The sequence below is a fragment of the Pteronotus mesoamericanus genome, unplaced genomic scaffold, assembly GCF_021234165.1.
Source record: "Pteronotus mesoamericanus isolate MK-2021 breed Mesoamerican mustached bat unplaced genomic scaffold, CSHL_Meso_final scaffold_99, whole genome shotgun sequence".
NCBI classification, from domain to species: Eukaryota; Metazoa; Chordata; class Mammalia; order Chiroptera; family Mormoopidae; genus Pteronotus; species Pteronotus mesoamericanus.
In genome coordinates, this window is record NW_026555330.1 from 12,462,430 (window position 1) to 12,484,977 (window position 22,548).

At 42.4% G+C, this 22,548-nt stretch overlaps 1 protein-coding gene across 1 annotated transcript in view; it reads right to left on the bottom strand.

Moving 5' to 3' along the window:
• The window catches only part of AGL (amylo-alpha-1, 6-glucosidase, 4-alpha-glucanotransferase), a 46,504-nt gene that overhangs the window by 21,736 nt on the left and 2,220 nt on the right, over nt 1–22,548 (bottom strand). Inside the window, 15 exon segments of the mRNA XM_054564903.1 lie at nt 636–786; nt 882–1,037; nt 1,134–1,235; nt 1,899–2,062; nt 2,654–2,777; nt 4,496–4,683; nt 5,704–5,843; nt 6,460–6,557; nt 6,652–6,754; nt 7,391–7,517; nt 10,533–10,644; nt 10,815–10,996; nt 12,146–12,349; nt 15,177–15,343; nt 15,880–16,090. Of these exon segments, the coding sequence (XP_054420878.1) occupies nt 636–786; nt 882–1,037; nt 1,134–1,235; nt 1,899–2,062; nt 2,654–2,777; nt 4,496–4,683; nt 5,704–5,843; nt 6,460–6,557; nt 6,652–6,754; nt 7,391–7,517; nt 10,533–10,644; nt 10,815–10,996; nt 12,146–12,349; nt 15,177–15,343; nt 15,880–16,090 (2,229 nt within the window).

Here is a 22,548-nt window from a genome sequence, read left to right on the forward strand (position 1 = left end):
TTTTATAAGTAAGTATAAAAGGAATGATATGGAGAGATTATAATTGCTGTATGTTCAGAGCAGAGAGTGATTACTGAGTATTCAGAGAAGGCTTCCCAAAGCAGGTGCAACTTTAGTCCTTGAAAGGTGTAAAGAATTCAAATACAGGTGGAAGGGAGACATCTGGGGAACACGGAGAATATCTATGTGGCTGAAATAGTGGAGTAACATAGGCTAAGGAGGAAGATGAGGATGCATTATGATGAACCTTAAATAGTAAACTATTTTCATATTGGTTTATATATATCTGGATGTAAATGGATACACATACATACACATACACACAAACATGAATATACATATGTGTTTTCCTGGGTAGAAAAGAAATACGTGTTCATTTTAAAGAAATTAGGAAATAAGGAAATGTATTAAGAGGAAAACGAAACTATTTCAGAACAAAAACTGTTAACATTTGAGAACAGGTTTTGTTCCATGCAGTAGAAAGAGGAGATGCCAAAATTTCTCTTTCCCTCAACTACACCCACATTTGCCCCGTGCTATAAGACATATGCTATATAACAGCAGTGTAATATAACACAGTATGATTTACTGTAACAACATAATATGATCGCAATAACGTTTTCAGGTTGCGTTACCGGGGATGCACATCTGCGGCACCTCGTTGCTGTAGAAGGACGTCTTGGGGTTCCTGAAAGCCGTCCGAGACACAGCCACCACCGACTGATGGCTGCTGGGAGAGTGTCTTGTCACCGCCACTATGTCCTCATCCACCTGGTCCACGTACACCTGAGGGCAGAAAGGCCAGCAGGTCAGCGCTCCTGCTGCTGAGACTCATCCGAAGCTGAGCCTCCAGAAAGCAACGTAGAAGTGTGGTTTCTCGCCTGAGTAAAACCGCTGGCCCCAAGCTCCTGGTGGAGTGTGTTGATAGCGCGCCTGGCCGCAATAATACCGCTCTGGAGGTTTACATCGCCCGTGTCCGAGGGGGAAGCTCCGGGGTTCCACTTAGTGTAGAACCGTTCTTCAGACACCACTGAAATCTGAGCACAGTTAAAACTTGGAAAATGCACACGCGTTCAGCGCACTGAGAGCTGCTGGCGAGCATGCTCCGGGCCGCGAGACGGCGCGGGACGCACCTGGTGAGGCACCAGCTCGTCGTAGCCCCGGGTGCTCCCGCTGGCACAGCACGCCATGGAGACGATGGCGGAGCTCGGCAGCGCGTCGAAGGCCGACCGGTGCTGCAGGGCGAAGCAACACACAGGCCTGGGTTCATGTCCTTTCCAGGCCGGAGTTCCAGCCCAGAGCAGCAGGGGGCAGAAGGAGAACTACAGAAATACATCCCGCCAGACACACGGCTCTGCTTCACACTGGAACTACAGTGGAACAGTACTCAGCCATGGAAAAGACGAAAACCGCCACTTGCGACAACATGGATAGACCTCGAGAATAATTTGCTGAGCAAAAGAAGTCCGTCGGAAAAAGCTAAGAACCATATATGATTTCCCTCCTATGTGGGATATAAAACTGAAACTCGGGCACAGACAGCAGTGAGGTGGTTGCCGGAGGGAAGGGGGTGGGGGAGAGCAAAGGGGAAAGGGTCAGCCAATGTACGGTGACAGAAGAGGGTTCCACTTTGGGCGGTGAGCGTGCAGTGCAGTGTATAGATCATGTGTCACAGAACTGTACACTGGAAACCTGTGTGAGCCTGTTAACCAATGTCACCCCAATAAATTTAATTTAAAAAAATCACAAAACATTCCAAACACTACATGCCGCAATCACTTATCAACCTAACGCACTATCTTGAAGTACGTGGGTGTTACTGCCACGAAGTAGCAGAGGCCTCCATATCAAAACATTTAGCAAAGTACGCAAACACAAGGGACAGACCCGAGGCTTACCACAATGGGACACTCGTTGTCGTGGGTGATGTCCATGAACAGGGCGTGGGCGATGGCCGGCCTGAGGGGCCTCAGGCAGGGCTGCGCGAAGGAGCCCACGGGCTCGCCCCCGTAGCGGTAGACCAGCCTGCCCTCCTCGTGGCTGTTGTGCGCGCTCATCGCCTCTGCAAAGCATCACGGGCCATTTCACTCTCCATTGTTAATGTCCAAGGAGGGGTCAGGTTTCCCACATGACTGCCCTTCCAGAGCAGACCTCACAAAGATGATCCGAAATAAGGGGGCTTTAGACATCCGAACAGATGTCCATTAGTTCAGGTGACAAAATAGTCTACTCTGTAATTTAACTGGGAAAATAAAATGGCTCACGCAGGTAAAGGCGGCTTGTGTTGTTTAGTACACTGTCGGGTAGATAAAAATCTATGGGGAAAAAAATCTAAAGATTATATCGTATATCCTGGTAGGTGAGAGGAAAAATGGGTTTATATATTTTTAACGACAACAAACGGTTTTGTTCATGAGTCACCATCTCATCCCACTGGTCTTTCCATTTAAAATGAGACAATTTACCCCGCAGTGGAAATTTTTGCTGAGAAAAACAGACTGAGTTATAGTAGATATTCCGTGTAGAATATTTAAAAGAACATGAACTGTGTTGAAAATTATTAAACATTATACACAGAGCTATGAAATGCCTTTTAGTCCGCTGAAACAGAAAGCTAGAGTTTTAGGTGGGAGAGACGCTTCAGCGAGCCTACCTCTGATCAAGGAGCTAATGCCCAGTCTCGTCACGAAGATGTTGTCCAGGTCTTCACTTCCTGTGAACAGTTCTGCCACTACATACAGGTTGGGTTGCAATTTCCTTGCCGCATCTAACATGTACTGTAAAAACCACAGTCAGAAATGTAACAGGAAGAGAAAACAAGACGGGAGGGAAGCAGAGGAGGCAAGGCTAGCCATGGATTCGACAGGAAAATACCATGTAGCGAGACAAACGGAAATCCCAGGAGGATTTCCAAAGGAGTGTAATTGTGCATAAGTAAAAAAATAAAACAAAACAAAACAGACCAATATACACAAGATGCAAGAGAATTTATAAAGAGAATGAAATAGTTAAAAGGAAGATTAGGTTTTGCAAAGATAACAGGGACACAGGGGTGAAAAAAAAGAAAAAAAGAAAAATGTTAGCGTCGCGTTAAAAGTGTAAACCGTAACCCTGCAGTTCTGCTAGGCACCCCCTGTTTCATGTGTATTTGTTCTGAAGACCTCGAATTTCCAGGCAATAAGAGCTCACTATGACTGATACAGTCCCTGCTGGTGAGTCATGCAGCCGCTGCAAAGATCGGACTGACTAGACCGAGACAGCTGTTCCCACGGATGATGGTAAACTCTTAATCAGAAACGAAATTGGCTCCAAAATTTTGAACATAACGTTTGCACAAAAGCTAATAAAATACTTGAAATTCTATCAAGTAGGATCCTAGAGAGTTTTGTAACTTAAAATTAAACAAATTAGGTTTTAATTTTCTGTTGTGCTAGAATGTTACAACAGTCTTACAAGCATGTATTTCTTTGCTGTTGCTAAAGGTGCAATAAAAAAATCAACCTGCTAAACAATGTTCCGCCACCTTAATGATCACCAAATACCTCCCAATCAAATCAACTTTCCATCACAGGACTGGGAATACATACATTATTACTACTATTTTAAAATTATAGAATAGATTTTTTTCAGATAAGCACACATTTCCAAAGAACACTAAGTTGTCACTAGAAAGCTATCAGAGATCTAGAAACAAGATGAAAATTATCAGTGTTACAAAGCTGTATTAGGTAGAAGATGAGGCTGAAAATGGTGGCCTTGCTAAAGTCACTGAGAAAAGCCCAAGGAGGGATAGACATGCTTTACGTTCACACTTATATTTTTATAAATAATTACTAAAAAATTGAATCAGGGATGCTAAAACTTCAATATGCTATAATGTTAGTGTTTAAATAATCACTATAAATTAATAATAAGCTATTCAACTTCACAGTGGCTACTAATATCTTGAAGGCAACCTAAAAATAACAAGAATAAGACCATTAATATTTATAATTTATAAATGTTAATTATATATTAGTTATATTAGAATTATATAAGCTTGATTAATGCAATTAACATTAAATTATATTAAGATTAATATAAAATTAAATATATTAAAACATGATATAATTATCCCGAAATTTAATAATATAGAAATATTATTTTTATTGCTACTTTAAGGTCCTAATAGCATGAATTCTTTTAAGTTAGTAATATTAAATAGTAACAATATTTTAATGATAGGTGGTAATATGGTTGTATGTATATTAAAAGCGACAATATGATCTCCTTCCCTAAATTAGAATAAGAATCTTAACTCAAACATTTTTATAGCCCAGTATTCCATAATAACCACATCAACCGAATCTGTTAGAATTATGCAAGTTACGCGACGGGGCCAGCAGCGCCCCGCTAGCGCCCCAGCAGCGCCCCAGCAGCGCCGGCAAGCGCGCGCTCGGGAAGGGGCGCCCGGAGAGGACCGCGAGCTCCCCCGGAGGGCGCCGGCCCCCTGTACCTCGGCCACGTGCAGGGGGGTGGAGTGGCAGTTATCCAGCCGCACGCCCTGGAAATGGGTCGCCGTTATCTCCGTGTATTTCCTCATGTGCGCCCACAGGTAAGGGCAGTCCTCCGGCTTATTCCCGTAGCGCAGCTTCACGCTGTCTCCCCAGCAGATGAGCTCTCTCCGGAGATAAACTTCTGACCCTGTTTAGAAAGGAGCTCGCTCTCAGCGATGTCAGAAGTACAATGAAAAAAAAAAAGAAAAAAAGAATCGCTTCGAGGAAACGCTCTTGTTTTTAAATCACATGGACTATTTCCACCACAGACCACAGGTATACATTGATTGAAATGATATCCTGAAAGGGTTTGGGATAAAGTGTTTAAAGAGTAATATTAATGTATATCATCTATTTTGCAAAAATTCTAGCTTATAGTCTCTAGCTTAAGTCAAAAATTCAAGTGGCTTCTTAAAGGAAAACAGTAAGACCCATGTCATTGGTCCTTTAAAGCTACAGTTCCAGCAAAAGCACTGAAAGCTCCGTTCCCACCTGCCACCCCTTGTCGTCAACGGGCGACGTAAATCCCTGACATGGAGCGGAAGGCTCTTCTCCTTTAGAAGGGCCAGAGAGCAGAGGGCCGAGATGCTTAGGCCCAAAGTTACATCCCTTCCTTTTCAATGAGATTTTAAACTTAGGCCGATTGCCGCTAGAGCAGACTTCTCATCCGGAAATGTTAAAATAAACACAGCAATGGGGTTCCTGTAAATTCTTCCCAGCAACAAAATAGGTGTAAGAAAGATGGGATGTTAGGAAAAAGTGAGAGGGAACCTAGAAACAATGAGCTTCCAGTTTAATTGCTATTCAAGTAGCTGAATGCTTCTGTCTAATGAGTGAAAACATCTCTTGCGGCAAAATAGTTGCAATAGCAGCGGTTCCAAGGGGCTTGAAAAACGCCGCAGAATGGACTTTTGCCGAATTGCAGTCTTACGCACAACCCCAGTTAAGAGCCAGATCTACAAAAGCCGTCCGGTGTGAGGAGGTGGCTGGGGCGGGGAGGTGAGCCCCATGCCTCCGCCCGGCCTCCCCTCTGAGCCGTGCGTCCTGCCCCCTCGGCGATGCAGGGGGGGCGGGGTGTGGGCCGCGGGGTCGAGCCGTCTACCGCCTGAGCCTGCGTGGCCCTCCCTGCCCTGGCCGCGGAGACTGGCAGAAGCGGCGGCGCACGGACCTGGCTCGGCGAAGTTGCGCAGCGGGTCGTCTCCCATGACCCAGCCGTTATGCGCCATCAGAAAGCAGGCTTTGTCTGGGACGTGGAGCAGAGACTCTTCTGCCGAGCGGGACATGCCCTCAAACGGGAACGTGAAGTATCTGTGGGGGAGAATTCGACACTGAATCCACGCGGAGACACTCGCTGGGGACAACTGAACGAGCACCATGCAAGTGACATTTCTTCCCCAGTGAACTAATAAATAAGACTAGTTTGTCACCATTCGTGGGAGATAAATTTCAACATGGGTTTGAACCCTTCGGCGGACTTTTTGAGTAAATCTCGTAGACTTTGAGGGATGAAGGGGTAGCATTATAATGTATCTGGTCAACATTTTAAATAATAATGTACAAAGTCTCATGATTTACTAATACACTCGCTGAGGTCCTGATGTTACGTGCTGCACCGTCGCTGCACGAGTTGAAAAGAGCTCAGTGTTTGCTCAATTTGATTGTCACTGAAATCACTAGTAAGGACCAGCCCTCCAGACACAGTAATGTGAGCAATGATGAATTCCTTCCCATTACTGACAGCGTCTCTAACTAAAGACCGGCCTAACAAAATCCATGAATAGTAAGCCTGGTAACCAGATTGGAACTTCTGATTCCCCTTTAAGAAATGTACTAGAAGTCACACATTAAAGGAAACACCGAGGCTAATTTGAAAAGTTAAATACAATGTTTAACCTTTAATGAGAAGAACACAAAAGTGAAATACCTGGTAACTAAAGGGTATTTTCTAGTGACAGGTCCTAGTTTGGGGCCATGGCCAGCCAGTCGCTCATAAAACACGTTTCCCAAAAGGCAATTAACCGCCTAGAAAACATTAAATTTTGTTACATCAATAACAACAACACACAGTGTTAAGATTCAGAAAAAAAACAACCCGGAGTTGAAACATAGGTAAGACCTGTTCCTGGTGATAGTTCATGAGCTGATGCTTCTCTGAATTTAATTCCTCGATTCTCTTCCGGAACCAACTGCAGCATTCGTCAATTGCGGCTGGCCCCTGGCTAGAGCAGGCAGAGCAATACAAACCTATTATTTAATGCTTCGGCAAGTTCTAAGTTCAAAGATTTTCTAGGAGCAGGGTGAACAAGGGGAAGGGATTAAGCAATTCAAGTTGGTAGTTACAGAAGAGTCACAAGACATAAGATACAGCCTAGGGAATATAGTCAACGATATTGCAACAGCTTATTGCATGGTGCCAGCTAGGTGCTGGATTTACGGGGCTGATCACTTCTTAAGTTATGCAAATGTCTAATCATGGGGTTGTCCACCTGAAACTAACATAATATTGTAAGACAAGAGTAACTGAAAAGTAAAAATGTATTTAAAGTAAAAAAAAAAAAATTTAATGAAATGAAAAAAATTTCTAACAAGGGTCACAGAGTCTTTAAATACATTCATGAGAATCTTCATAATGGCTGAAGAAGTTATCCCATTGTAAACGTTTTTACCTACAGCCACAGGAACGTGGACCAGCATACAGAAAAACGGGGACATGCTGCGTACTCACAGTACTGGAACTATGGCGAGTTACTTTATTTCACTTTCTATCCAAACGTTTATAAACACTATGAAAAGAACACCAGCCCGAAAGCTTTGTAAGTAACATTATTCTTTACTTCACAGCCCGCAGGACATACTCATGGGGGATGAAGGTGGCCAGTGCGACGTTCATGTCCACGGTACAGCCCAGCCGCCGGTATTCGGGGTCCTGAAGAATCTTGAGGTGTTGCTGGGGATCGGGCTTGGTTGTTATTTTCCTATTTCCTGGGGGCGGGGGAGGGAAGATATCGTGAATGCGAATCCACAGGGGAAATTGTAACTGTTACGGATTCCAAGGAGTAGTTTGTCATTTTTTCCTAGAAAATAAAACAAATGCTTATTTCACAAGCATCCTTCCTACCTCCGCCTCCAGCCTCCTGCTCCCCTCCTAACCCACACAGGTACACACACAGGGAGAGAGACAGACAGACAGACAGAGAGAGACAGATTCAAAGAGAGAGAGAGGGAATCGAACGTTATAGGAGGCGGCCACGGGGGTTCCTATCAGTCCCACCCCAGTCCCACTGGTCTGCCGCCTCAGTCTCCTCTCATTCTGTCCATTTTTAGGGCAACAGGAACGTTGGTGCAAGTTTTCTTGCCCGGCTCCGCACCAAACATGCTGCCCGCAGGAGCTCCCCGCCAGGCTGCCTCCTGCTCCCTCACAGCAGGGACGCCCTGCGGGCAGCCCGGCTTTCTCTGCGGCCCTGAGGGCACACAGGCTGCTTGTGATACTTTTTTTCTTTTTCTTTTTTTTTTTACCGACAAGCACATGCCTTGCATAATAATAAAATTTTAAAAAGTGAATCAATGTTCTATGAGGGGAATTTTCAGTCCTTTTCGGGAGTGTGCTCCTGATCAATCAGGTGCAGGCGCACGACTGCCTCTCCTGGGCTGGATTTTACATTAACTCACTAATGTTCCTGAAGGGACTTGGACACGGCTCACGAAAGCACAGACAGAGTAAGAGAAAGTATAGATTCCTAAAAATCTAGTTTCTGAGGTTCACCTGGAAGAGTAACTATATGAAAACTGCCAAGAAATATTTGAAAAAGAGAAAAAGCTACATAATCAGTATAAATTATAAAGCAGTCTTCAGTATTGACAGGACAACAGACAGACAGACAGACGCTGGAGCAGCACAGATCGCAGAGCCGTGCCGCGCGTGCTTGGTATGTGACTACATACACTGTGAGGTGTTACGGCAGTTCTCCAAATCCGCGTGAAAGGATGGATTACCATCCATTCATCTCTACTGAATAAAAATCAAGTTACGTAGCTTCTTTCTATAATACACAGAATAACCCTCAGGTGTATTAAATATCAAGTGTAAAATATAAGATCATTAGAAGAAAGCATAGAATGTCGATGGAAGGTCTTTTCTAAGCGTGATGTGAAATCAGATGCCTTAATAGAAAAGATTGACAAATTTGACTACAGAGGAAAAAAAATACCACCATAAACAAGAGTTAAAAGGTCAGCAGCATATGAGGAGAATATATCTGAGGCCAGTATAATAAGGAATCGCCAATAATAATAAATCAATATCCAAAAGACAACCCAATAGAAAAATGGAGAAATAACACAAATAGACAATTAACAGAAAAACTATAAATGGCCACCGTGAAGAGATATTTCACTAACAAGCAAAGAAATGCACATTAAGACGAGAACTATTTCGCCTGATTGGCAAAGGTTATAAAGATTCATGGTTATCTAATGCTGGTGACAACATATGCTGTTACAACTTGTGTTGAAAAAGCAATTTAACAACACCTATTGCAAATTTACCATTAAATTAGGTACCCTTCGACCCAGTAAGTCTATGTCCGACAATTCAGCCTACAGATTTACTCAGCATAAGCAAGTAAAAATAACATGTATGAGGACGGAGTTTCTCTAGTGCTGCTTGTAAGAGTGTGCGGTCCTGAATCCCCGAGCCCAGAGGAGGGTCCGGCGTTTACTGAGTGGGTGGGTCTGCAAACACGTACTGAATGAAAGAAGGAAGGAACGATGAAAATACAGCCCATCTAAGACTAAAGAAATTCAAGTACGTCAAAACTGCCTTGCTATCTAGAGCTGAGAAGAAGTAATTGGCTGTAGTAAAATCATATTTTCAACTAAAAGAACAAGTTGTTAGATGGTCTGTATGCTGCAGTCTCATTGTGTGTGTATAAAATAGATCTAAATAGAGAATGTATAATTTATATACACGTGATATTAAAATGCATTTAAAATTTGAATTTCTGTCAAGAAGACTCTGAAAAGAAACAATCGGTAAGTTCCCTGTAAGAAGAGTTTGGGGGGAGAGGAAGTCACACATCCTATTTATCTATTCTATTTTTGCACTCTTCGGCTCTTTTTTTCTTTCCTGTGAGCACACATTATGGCATACAAACAATAGAGCTTATAAATATCAGAGCAAATAGAAGATAAAAGCCATTTAGTAAAATAAAACACGAGGGGAAGTTTACACCAAAACTCCGATGCTTTAAGACGCTACACCGCTGCGAAAGCTGGAGGGTGCCCCGACCCTGAACTTCGCGGACCTCGGGCCACGCCGACCTGGAAGGCGGCATTGGTTGCCGGGTCCCACGCCAGCTCTGGCATCTGGTCGAGGAAGAGAATTCCCCACTTCAAGAGCCACTAACTGCAGACACAGCCCATACGGGCTGCCTAACTCGCCTCCTAACACCCTGCTTTCTCTTTTAGCCTCGTTTCTCCTCTCCTACTTGGTCGGGAGCACAGTGCCCAGCTTCATACGGTTAGTTACGTCCTTAACTCGTGATTCATTTACCTTTTGTTACTGGCTAACATCTGGGGCAGCCTCACCAGGGGCTGGGTGGCCTTAATGGCAGAAGCTCGACCCCAGGAGCCCTACTTTAACCAACAGAAGACTATGACAATTTTGCGTCAAAGCCTGTTTCAAACTTTTTTGTAGCTGAAATAATCTGCTCTACTTCCCTCCTGTTCATGCACTTAAATATATGTTGAGCTCTACCGTATTCTAAGCATTGTACAAAGGAACCAAGAATAAGAAATAGTCCTCAAAGGAAATAACCGTGTTACACGTTATTATGACACGCTCTTCTATCAGAGAGCTTCCAAAAGCATAGTTGTATAGTATCAAAACAACGCAAATATCGTATAACAAATTTAATAATGGGTTAATCAAGAGAAAAGAGGAGTAATGGTAAATTTCTTCAAACTGGTAGGAGCACTGTAGTGTAGATCCTAATTTACCTTGTGTAAGGAGTCCTCTAAATTGCTCAACTGCTTTGTCAACGTCTACTTGGAAAAATTCCCAGAGCCGAATCTTTGGAAAAACCTCCTCCCAAATTATTCTTCGAATGCACTGAAAAATGTCAATAGATAACAAATAGGTATATATTTAAAATCTTTTTACCAAGTATTATTTAGCACATCAACGGGCAGATTCTAAGTAACCGTCAACCACACATTTCGTCTGCCCTTGAGAAACTCGGGGACCGTGCGCTAGCGCAACACTCCTCTGTGCCCACTCACGTTCATTTGGTGGTCGTTTTCGATCAAAGCGGGCACCCCTCTTTCCCCGTATCTCCCCTCAGCCACGTCGCAGGACAGGTGCCACAGTGCTCTGTCTAAGACCCAGGCAGGTTTCAGGTGCGGAGAATTTACTAGGTTATACGCACTCTCCGGATGTTGCTGGATCCACTTGCTGTTAGCAGCTTAAAGAAAAAGGAAACACAAAGGAAGATCCTGTAATAAACTGTAGTGTCTACGTTAGGTTTAAAGGTAAAAGAGAATGTCACCATCGACCCCTCGTTTTCTTATATATTAGACATCAGCATTTTATGACACTGGAACATAAAAAAAAAAGTTTTGGCTCTGCTACCCCATTGTTCACTTCACCATCCATTTTCCTCTTGTTGTAGGAATTTTTCATCGTTAGTAGACAGGATGCAACACTGATTTCTCAACACCATTGTAATAACACGTTTCCTGTTGTCGGGGGTTGGGGGGGTTAAGAAGGGTTTGTCCCCAGCCTGTTTTGATGGTCCCTGAGTCAACTCTATTTTGGAATGCTCCTTCGAGGCCCAAGGGACATCCTTCCCTTGCCTCAGCTTCAAGCTCTGGCCCTGCGTGACAGCACAGAGCCACCCGCGCCTTCAGCTCCGGTGTAGGCTGCCCAGCGTCGGCGGCCACGCTCTAGGGCAGGCCACTGGCCTCCCCTTCCATTCATTCTCTCCTGCCTTTGCTCTCCCAGGTGAGAGGGCCCTTCTCTGGTTCTCTCTCCAACCCTAACGTTCGCACCTCAAAGGCCACGCGCTCCTTTTTCCCTCTGCAAACTCATTTCTTCCTGTGTCTCTTTGGGGGTGGGGGCAGTGAAGACATACCATATCTCTCCAAAGCTAAGAATAAAAACACATATCCTGTCTCAGAAGTTATTGCTCTAACTTCTGCACAGTCTCTTAGTATCAAGAACGAGTGTCTGGAAAATCCAGCTTATCTGTTTCCACTTCCTCCCCACACGCTGCAAACCGCTGCGTCTGGCACGCGGCCGCGGCTGCTCCCAGCCTCCCAACCGTCACCGTGTGCCACGCTCTCATCCTCCTGCAATTCAGCCTCTGCCGCCTTTGCCATTCCCCGTTAGTCCCTCCTTGATACGCATGCAGGTGCGTACACACTGATTATGTATTCAGCTAACACGTTAGTGTTCTTTGAAAGAAAAAGAAAGAAGTGGTATCCTAGAAAGTGATTTTTAAATGGAAGGACACCTAAGCGTCATTTGTGTTTTCAATGTCGTCTCAAACTGCAAAGAATGAAATAATTAGAATATTTTTGTCACAACTAATAGTAGTTAACGAAGCTCATACCGGTATGATTGTAGACCACATCGGTAATGCAAAGAATATTCCATTCCTTTTTCAATTTTTCCACTAGCTGCCCAACATCATTCCAGGTGTACTTTTTATTAGGTCTTGAAAAGTCGGGATTTAATTCCAACTGATCGGCAAGGGAGTAGCACGACCTCGATTCTCCAAGGGTCTGCAGCGGGGTAAAATGAATCACGTTGTAGCCTGCAGTGCCAGGAAATAAAGAGAGATCGCTGTAAAAACAACAACAACACACCTCAAACTAAGCTCCATACAACTTCCTTAGGTAATTCTAAACAGGACGGCAACCATGGTACGAGCAAAAGGGTCAAACACGTGGGTTCAAATCTGGGCTGTACCACAAGTGACATCAAGCAAGGCCACTGAAGTCTCCCAGGGCGGGGTGTGGTCCTACAGAGACAGAGACAGCGAGGTGATGTGTTTCAAGAAAATCACAGGCAGCGCCTCGTTACCATCAGCGGCCCGATGCACGTTCGTTGAATGGATATATTTACATGTAGAAAATCTACCCAATGCAAGTATATCGGCATGTGTTTCTCCTGTTTTTTATTTTATTTTACTTTTTAAGTATATTTTACTGATTATGCTATTACGCTTGTCCCAATTTTTTCCCCGTTTGCTCCCCTCCACCTAGTATACCCCCTCCCTCCAGCCACCCCACACCCCCAGTTTATGTCCTTGGGTCCTGCGTGTAAGTTCTTTGGCTTTTCCATTTCTTACGCAGTTCTTAACTTCCCTCTGTCTATTTTGTTCCCACCAATTATGCTTCTTAATCTCTGCACTATTTCCCCATTCTACCCCTCCCCCTCCCAGCTGATAACCTTCCAAATGATCTCCATATCTATGATTCTCTTCCTGTTCTGGTTGTTTGCTTAGGTTTTTTTGTTTGTTTGGGTTTTTTTTTTAGATTCAGTTGTTGATAGTTGTGAATTTGTTGCCTTTTTAATGTTCATGGTTTTGATCTTCTTTTTCTTAAATAAGTCACTTTAACATTTCATGTAATAATGGCTTGGTGATGATGAACTCCTTTAGCTTTCCCTCGTCTGGGAAGCACGTTTTCTGCCCTTCAATTCTCAACGATAGCTTTGCTGGAGAGAGTGATCTAGGTTGTAGGTCCCTGCTTTTCACCACTGGGAATACTTTTCGCCACTCCCTTCTTGCCTGCAGAGTCTCTTTTGAGAAATCTGCTGATAGTCTTATGGGAACTCCTTAGTAGGTAAGTCTTTGCTTTTCTCTTGCTGCTTTTAAGATACTCTCTTTATCTTTAACCTTTGGCATTTTAATTATGATGTGTCTTGGTGTGGGCCTCTTTGGATCCAACTTGTTTGGGACTCTCTGTGCTTCCTGGACTTGTGTGTCTATTACCTTCACCAAATTAGGGCAGTTTTCTTTCATTATTTTTTTCACATGAGTTTTCAATTTCTTGCTTTTCCTCTTCTCCTTCTCGCATCCCTATGATTCTGATGTTGGTATGTCTGGAGATGTCCCAGAGGTTCTTCAGCCTGTCCTCATTTTTTTGAATTCATGTTTCTTTTTTTCTTCCTGGTTGAATAGTCATCTCTTCCTTATATTCCAATACGTTGGTTGGAATCCCATCTTCCTTTCCTTCTCTGTTGGTTTCCTGTGGATTACTCTTTATTTTACTTAGTGGGACTTTCATTTCTTCCTTTGTTTTTTTTCTGTACTCAAGGAGTTCTCTGAGCATCCTGATAACTAGTGTTTTGACCTCTGCATCTAATAGGTTGGCGATCTCCATTTTGCTTAGCTCTTTCTCTGGGGTTTTGTGCTGTTTTTTCATTAGGGCCATTTCCCTTTGTCTCCTCAATTTGGCAGCCTCCCTGTGTTTGTTTCTGTGTATTCAGTGGAGCTGCTTTGATTCCCCATCTTAGTAGCGTGGCCTCCTGTAGGAAAGGCACCTGTAAACTGTGTGGGGTGGAGCCTCAGGTCACTGTCGGGGGGGGGGGCACCCGCTTCACCCCTTTGTGGCTGTGTTGGGAAGGCCTGAGAGGGGACAATTCCGCCACCTGGCTTCTGGTGGTCCGCCGGGTGGTGAATCTGGAGCGCGTGGGCGGGTGTGCGTACATTCGAAGACCCTGGCCCTTTCAGTGGCGAAATCCAGCCGTTTTCTCTGCCGTCCCACCTCCTGCTGGTTTTCACAGCCAGAGGTAATGGAGATCTGTCTTCCTGACGCTGGAGCCCTGCTCTGCGCGGCCCGTCCTTGGGCTGGGAGCGCCGGCTTCCAAGGTGGCCCTCTTCGTTCCCGGCCACTGCCACCTCCCCGCCCATGTCTGCGACCCCGGCTCTCCCGCCCGGCCGGAGGAGTGTGTCTTCTTTAAATCCTTGGTTACTGGACTTCCATGCAGCTCCGCTTTCGCCAGGCCTGGGTGTTATTAATTTTGAGATCGGGTTGTAATTCTTTCTATGGTTGTGTGAGGAGGCAAAGCACGACTGTCTACACTTCCGTTTTGACTGGAAGTCCCCTCTCTTACTTTTATGTCCTGCAATAACTCGGATTTTGTTTCAGTGATGACGGGGAACTCCTCACTTCTTTCTTCACACTGTATTAAGCTTGGAAGTAGAAAATTAATGTGACCCTTTATTGAAAATACAACTTGTCTCATTTTTCTCTTGGTATGAATGGCAACCTTCCATATACACCTTCCACACAGAAAACAGTTAACCAGTATTTGTTGCCTCAGTGCATATATAAAGATAATACATTTTCCAACACATTTTAAATAGTGTACTACTAATTTTTATATGTCAAAGTAAAGTCTTAGAAACAATAGTGATCTTATTTCATCACAGTTCCTTAAGTTGAACCATATAATTGGTCATTTTTACAGGTAAAAATGGTTGTGTCAAGAGTTTCATATAGTTCCATCTATTTATATTACTAACTATACTAAGAAACACACTTAAGAGGAGAATCAAAGCCTTGAACATCTGTATCACAGGCAGTGGTTACATTGACTTTTAAAAACAGGGGGGGAAAGGGAGCTGCCGTTACCCGACTCCTTGGCGACCCTCAGCCGGCTTTCCCAGTCGTCAAAGGGCCCCAGGCACTTCGCCAAAAATGTCTGGAGAGTAACACAGTCCAAGGGCAGCACCCGGTTATCGGCACCGACACGTAAGACGGGGTCCACGACTATGTAACCCCCACCACTTTTCTCATTCCTAAGAAAGGGAAACAAAATCACAACTTCGCAATCGGTGGTCGGGCAAAGAGCCGCCTCTAATAGTCTGACTCCTCTAAGTGACCTGCTCCATGGGCTTATAAAAGTGTACTTATAAGCACATAAAATCATTTAAAAAGTTGTAATAAAACCCAATGAAAGCTCAGTTTTATCCTTTTTCAATCTTTATATAATAACAATACAGTACATATAATGTCCCATAATGCTGCTTGAAGGAAAACTAAACGTACTAAAACCTGTCAGTGGTGACAAGAACACTCAGGCAAACATCACCCTCTAATCAGGCTGCATGAAAAGACTAGCATTTAAGCTGTTATCTAAAAAAATAATAATAATACTTTGAATCTGCAATGAGCCTTCCAGTCCCTTCCTGGAAGACCATATTCTGTTTGCAGCTCAGAAATTCCCGTAAAAACAGCAATGGCATGGTTAATATGATCACTTTTTACAAGTTGGATACATTTAAATTACAGAATAAATTAAGTTCTTTGTTCAGATCCAGAACACCTCACTCACCCTTGAAGGAAGTAATACTGAAATGATCCAGCTTGCTGAAGGTTAAGTTTACAGTATTTATCAGAATCATCTTCTCTTTCTGATGGATTTTCCCATTCCAGGGAACGGAACTTTTCTCGATTAAATGTTTCTCCAGGAAATGGGTAATTTGTGTGCACAGTAACTGCTTTCCCCTGTAAAGTTGGGCCTAATCGAAACTGCAGTTCAAACCCTAAACAGAAAGCACATTTTGATAAAGGTGTTGTAGGACTTCAGTTAGTTAGCACATGAAAATAAAGATGTTTTAGTTACAAAAACTATGTTACAAAGCTATAGTTACAAAAACTATGATTTAGCAACCATGTTTAAAATAACTCCAGATACCGTAACAGCTATTTTTGGAATTACTCCATCTTCCAAGGGGGCTGAATTTTATATTTTAACAAACAGTACCCATCAAAACAGACGACACGCATGAAATGATCCAGGACATCAAACAACAAAGGACGGTGATTCTTGAGAGATGGAACACAAACAAGGTCAGTCCTGTAACTTCCCCGCCTGCTAGCTTGGAAGACCTTGCGAGGTGAGGCACAAGGAGGGGAAACCAGGCACAGCTCGACCGGCCTCCTGCGCCGAGGAGATGGAGCTGAGAATCCGCGAGACCACGGCAGCCCGCGACTGCAGATGAGAGCAGCGAGTGAGGCTGAGAACTCCGCACAGACGGGGAGCTCCAGCGACCTGAAAGAAGGCCCCCCTTGAGCATCCAGCGGGCTGCCGATCGGCTCACGTCCATGAGGAAAATAGTGAGAAACGGCATTTGTTTTCACCAGGCGGACGGAAAAAACTCCTAATTCATGAGGCACTGGGTAGAAAGTTCAAAAGGCTCCTGCTTCAGGAGTGGGGAATGATGAGCCTTAGACAAGGCTAGTTCTAGACCGGCCTACCACGCTATAAAAGTAAAATTCAAAAGAATTAAAATAGTTCCAACGAACTTCATTCTAGAACAAAAAGCAAAAGCATTTCTAAGAATCCCAAATTACCCAGCACCCAACAAGATAAAGTTCACGATGGCTGGCGTCCAGGATTATGAGACATCCAAAGAAGCAGGAAAACACAAACCTGACGAGGAGAATAATCCATCTATGAAAGCTGACCCATCCGTGATACAGACGCTGAACTAGCACATAAGGAAGGCCGTTTATTTTCATAACGATAATCCACATGCTCAACGTGTTAAGTCCAGGCATGAGAAATATAAAAAATAAAAACAAAAATGATCCAAATCGAACCTTTAGAGATGAAAGCTACAATGTCTGAGATGAAAAATACATAAGGTAGAATTGACAGATGGTGAGACGTGTCAGGAAAAAAGTTAGTGATTTTAAGACACAGGACTAGAAACTATGCAAAATGAAACAAAAGAATAAAAGAATCTAAAAAAATTGAAAGAGCATTAGGGACCCATGGGACAACTCAAGTGGCCTTCGAGTCCTCAACAGAGAGGAGCGAGAAGGGGGACGTAAGTTAGTTACCTGAAGAAACAATAGGTTAACAATTCCCATATTTGATGAAAAAAATAAACTTACAGATCCAAGAACGTCAACAACCCCCCTGCCCCGCACAAGGAGCGCCAAGAAAATTACCCCCACGGGTTTCTCCTGGGAAATAACACAAGCAAGAAGACAGTGGAACAACATCCTCAAAGGCGTTGAAAGATTAGCACCGGCAGCCTAGAATTCTACACCTGGGGAGAATATCTTTCAGAAACAAAGGTGGTGAGAACCAGGTTTTCCATTGGCGGAGAAAGGTGTTAGACAACAACCAGGGGAAAGCTGCAATGGGCCCTGCTGCGGTGGGTATGAATCAGAGATATTAGTAGACTTGTGATTTACATATTATTTGTTTACATATAAAGAGTGTCGGTTTGGCTCAAGGCAAATCTCCAAATAGAGAAAGTTTCAGTCACGTCTAAAATTGCCCTTTGGTAGGAGTAAAGCCCTTAGAGCGCTGTTTGACTGAGGGTAAATTCTACGCCACAGTATTAAATGTTGGGTGAGGTATGCTCTGTGGACCGAAGGTTCCAATAAAAGGCATTAAGAGAATGCTGGGCTCTTCCAATGCACTCTAATCCAATTAAATAGTTCTACAGAATTGCTTAGAGACACGTGAGGCTCTGTTTTGCATACTGAAATATGAATAACAGGAGGGAATGGAAGTTTTAGGTATTCCTGGCAAAAAATATAATCTAGTTAGAAGTACTGGGAATCATATTTCTAGATTGGATTAATATATGGCTATACATTTCTTCATAGTAAATGGCTTTAGCAAGCAAGAAACGAATAATCCAAATGAGGTTATTAAGTAACTTTGCCAAAATCCAAGGACTCGCTTTTACATCTCACACTGTACAGTCAAATTAATAATTTATTTTCCAAGTAATTACACAAATTTCCCTATAAAGCAATTTGGTGTAAATATACTGAGAATGTTAATAAGGCTAATTTTTGACCCAATAATGTTATATATACCTGTACAAGGTATGGCAAAAAGTAGGTTTACAGTTTTTGTATGGAAAATGGTACAATAATTAAGAAAAAATAATACAAGAATAAACTGTGTTTTGCGTACTCATAGCTGTAAACCTACTTTTACCCCACTTTGTATTTTCTGAGGAATTAATCAGTGATTTAAACATAGATTATATATAAGGATGCTAATCACAGCCTCAGTTATTATAATTAAATAAACTGACAACGAGCTAAATATCTAATGGATGGGAATGAGTAAATAAATTAAGGTGTAAATTATGGTATTCTGCAAGCTGGACTATTATAAAGCCATTATAAATCATATTATCAAAGCTATTTAATAACATGGACACTTTTATATTCTGTTTGGTTACATTTTATGCATCTACATAGACTTTTTAAAATCCATCTGGAAAAAATGTATGGCTGAGACGTGACTGCCAGCATGGAGGTGGCACTCACACACCATATGACACTACAAGCAGGCTTCACATTGTTGAGATAGTGGAAACCCAATTTTGTTTTGAAACAAAAAACACAGAATAAAGACCTTTTATACATTTCTATCATTTTCTACTTGGGGGAGGGAGACATCATTTTAAAATTAGAACTACAATTATGAAGATATAGATTGAGAGATAATTGAAGAATTAAATTCTAAAGTTTTAATACTTAGTGGCTATGAGAATCGTAAGTATCTAGATCTTTGTAAGAATGATTAAATTCATTACAGAAGAAATGGTGTCATTTTGAACAAGTACAAATATCAGAGATTAGCTGTCTGAGCATATTTAAACAACCTGTCCCTGTTCAGTTTATGCAAACATTGTTTTTATAATTACACAAGGATTCAGGGTACAAAGGTTGAAACATCCAAATATTTTAAAACAGTATTTGGATCAGTGGTTTATCTTCAGAAAAGAAATGAGAAGCATTCTCCAAATATGAATATTTTTTAATGTAATATACATGTATGATGATTTAATAGACTATGTACATTATAAAAACACAAAAATAAGGGTAAGATGTAAATAAAATAAACAATATTTTAAATAACTGATTTTATTTAGTAATAGATGGAAAGATCTTTTAACTTACTAAAAATCAATATTGATAGTATCTGTCTAGGAAAGGCATATGATTAAATAAATTTCATTAATTTTCAATATCTTGTGATAAAGTGATTTAAAGACTCCAACTTCTGTACATTTTAATACTTGGTTTAATGGTCTCAGATTTGAAAAAATACCGCACAAAGATACCCAAGTCCCAATGGAAGGAGTTGTTGGTGGCTACATTTACTAATCTATGACATTAACTCTTCAATCCCATCCACCGATTATGAAAAGATTTTTGTTGAAATGTGCTAGTAAATATATATTTTCCCTGCCATACATCAATTGTTTTTACAAGCTAGTTAGAAGATATTCCACGTTTATATATCAAACAGATGATTTGAAAAGCAACTGGAACTCTTCATTGGGAAGATTTTAAACAGATTAGAAAATTTTATTAATTAACTTTTTAAAGGGGGAGGATAATCATTTTGTATGGGTAAAATCTTACGATAGAAGCGTTACTAAAATACGTATTCACAGTGCTCTGTACGGCAGGGGTCGGCAAACCATCCAACCCGCCACCTGCTTCTGTAAAGCCTGATGGGCACCCAGCACAGCCCCTCGCCAATGACGCGCCTGCCGCACGGGGACGGCGCGATGGCAGAGCTGAGCAGCTGCGACAGACGGCCTAGGCCCTGCGAAGCTGGAGATACTGGCTCTGTGAACCGTTCCAGAAAAAAAAAAGGGCTGAATTTTTCTCTATCGCATCAACTTCCATCAAAAAGCAGTCAAGTTCCTCATGTTGACCTCCTAGTTAAATTGTGTTTATTTTTACTAAAAATATTTTCTCAGGATCATACTGTTGAAAGCTACGGGTCATTCCTGAAGAGCACAAATCTCTGACGGCAAGTGTCAGACACTTTTCTCACTCCTCTTTAAGCTTGACAGCCTGGGGCGGTAAATGGGCGTGCACGGCTCCTCTGCCCTAAGTGTGCCGTGCAGAACCTTCACAGTATAGTGTTCTCTATCTTTCCAAAACGACTCTCCCCTCAATATAACTTGTATCTCTACTTAACCTGGTCTGGATAAAGTATAATTAATTCACGGCAGCCTATCGCAAGCAAACTAGTGGTGGTGTGACTGATAATTCCTTCTAGACCTGCAACCTCCATGGTTTCCTCAGGACAGGTCCCTTTGTTTATAACTCACCTGACACGCAACCTGAAATTATCTGTGTCAATTCATATAGCTGAAAAACTGAATTACTTTTCTAACACTAATATAAATAGGTAGGGAGGGAAAGAGAGAAAAGGAAAAAAAAACAAAGAAAAGAAAAGATAAATCCTATAGTTTCTTCCTCTACCCTAACAGATAAAAATCAAGCACACCTCCCCCAAGCACACATTGCCTCTATGTAGACTCTAATCCAAGTTCCTAAAACTGTAAATGAAGCGTTAGAATACAGAGAGTATGTCAGATTCCATAATTAATTGCACAGTTTGCTAAAATTAGCTTGGGGCGTAGCAGTACATGGTGTGGCTATCCTATTCCTCACACTAACATCTCTCCTGCAGGCAACCGGCGAGATGGCTGATTACACTATTACTGTGAACTAAGTTTTCTATTTTGTTCCCTCCACTGCATTTATACAGACTCAAGCTCCAAATCGAAGAACCTGTATAAATAGTTTCTTTACAAAAAGTAAAAACTGAAATTTGACCATCCTACGTAAAGGATGGAAGAATTCCATGTGTGGGAAATACTGATTTTGGTCCTTATTCTGCCACTAAACGAGATACAAAATACAGAGAAAGCCTATAATTTGGCTAGAAAAGATAATTATTTGGTCTTGTACTTGTTGAGTCAGAGAAATCTACAGAGATATTAGCCTTAAAAATGAGGAGGAATCCTTTTTAGGAAAAAGTGAAAAGGAAAGAAAAATAAAGAAAAGCTTGGTGACCAATTAAATATGAAAAAAAAACAAAAATTGCCAGTTTCGTTTCCATATTTCATTGGTCGCCAAGTCCTATGAATTTTAAAATGTCTCACAGTCTGTCCCCCTTTTTCCAACCCTGATGTAGGGAGACCCTTCTCTTTAAATGGGCGTATTTTTACAACGGCCTTCTCAATGGTTTCTCATGTCCTGTGCCCCTTCTCTTCCTTGTCTACACTACAATGATCTTTTAAAATAATATGAGTGCATGGTTACTGCACAAAACATTGGCTATGTTCTCGTTGGTACTATCTGGATGAATTTACTGATTTTAACTAGAGTTAAGAGTCAACCGCATTATTCTTAGTTTATAAGCCCTTCACAGTCCCCCCCTCAAATAGCTTAGCTGGATTTACAATTTGTGCGAGCCTGAATGGGTGGGTGCGTCATCCATCAGCAGGGACTTATTAATCAATGAGTAGGGACTCATCCATTGTGCTGGGTTTCTAATGCTGTCCCTATCCTTAGATCATAAACTCGAGTTGGACACACTAAGACCCACCAGCTTTTAGACAGACACTGTTACATTGCTCAGGACTGAATTGCTCTATGCCCATTGTGTAATCAGAGATCAAAGAAAGCTGTAACAAAAAATTAAGCTAAGATTTCATGGAGGCCCTGGCCAGGTGGCTCAGTTGGTTGGAATGTAGTCCCATACACCAGATGATTTGAAAAGAAGGTTCATGTTCAATCCGTGGTCAGGGACATGCCTAGGTTGCAGGTTCCATCCCTGGTTGGGCACATACGGGAGGCAACCAATCGATGTTTCTCTTACATCCATGTCTCTGTCTCCATCTCTCCCCCTCTTCCCCACCCTCCTCTCTAAAATCAATAAACATATCCTCAGGTGTGGATTGAAAAAAAAAGACTTCATGGAGGAAGTGGAATCCTAGCTGAAAGCTGAGAGGTAGGCAACACACAGAATGAGAGCAAAGGCATGTAATAGATGCAGAGGAAATCTAAAGGAGGGGAAGCTGAGAAGGAGCATGAGAAAAACCCATGGGAGGAAATTAACAAGAGGAGTGTAGGACACTAATCATGGGGAGCAACCAGACACAGTCTTGGCTGGGGAAGGCGAATCCCATTACAGGATGTCTTGGAGGCCAGG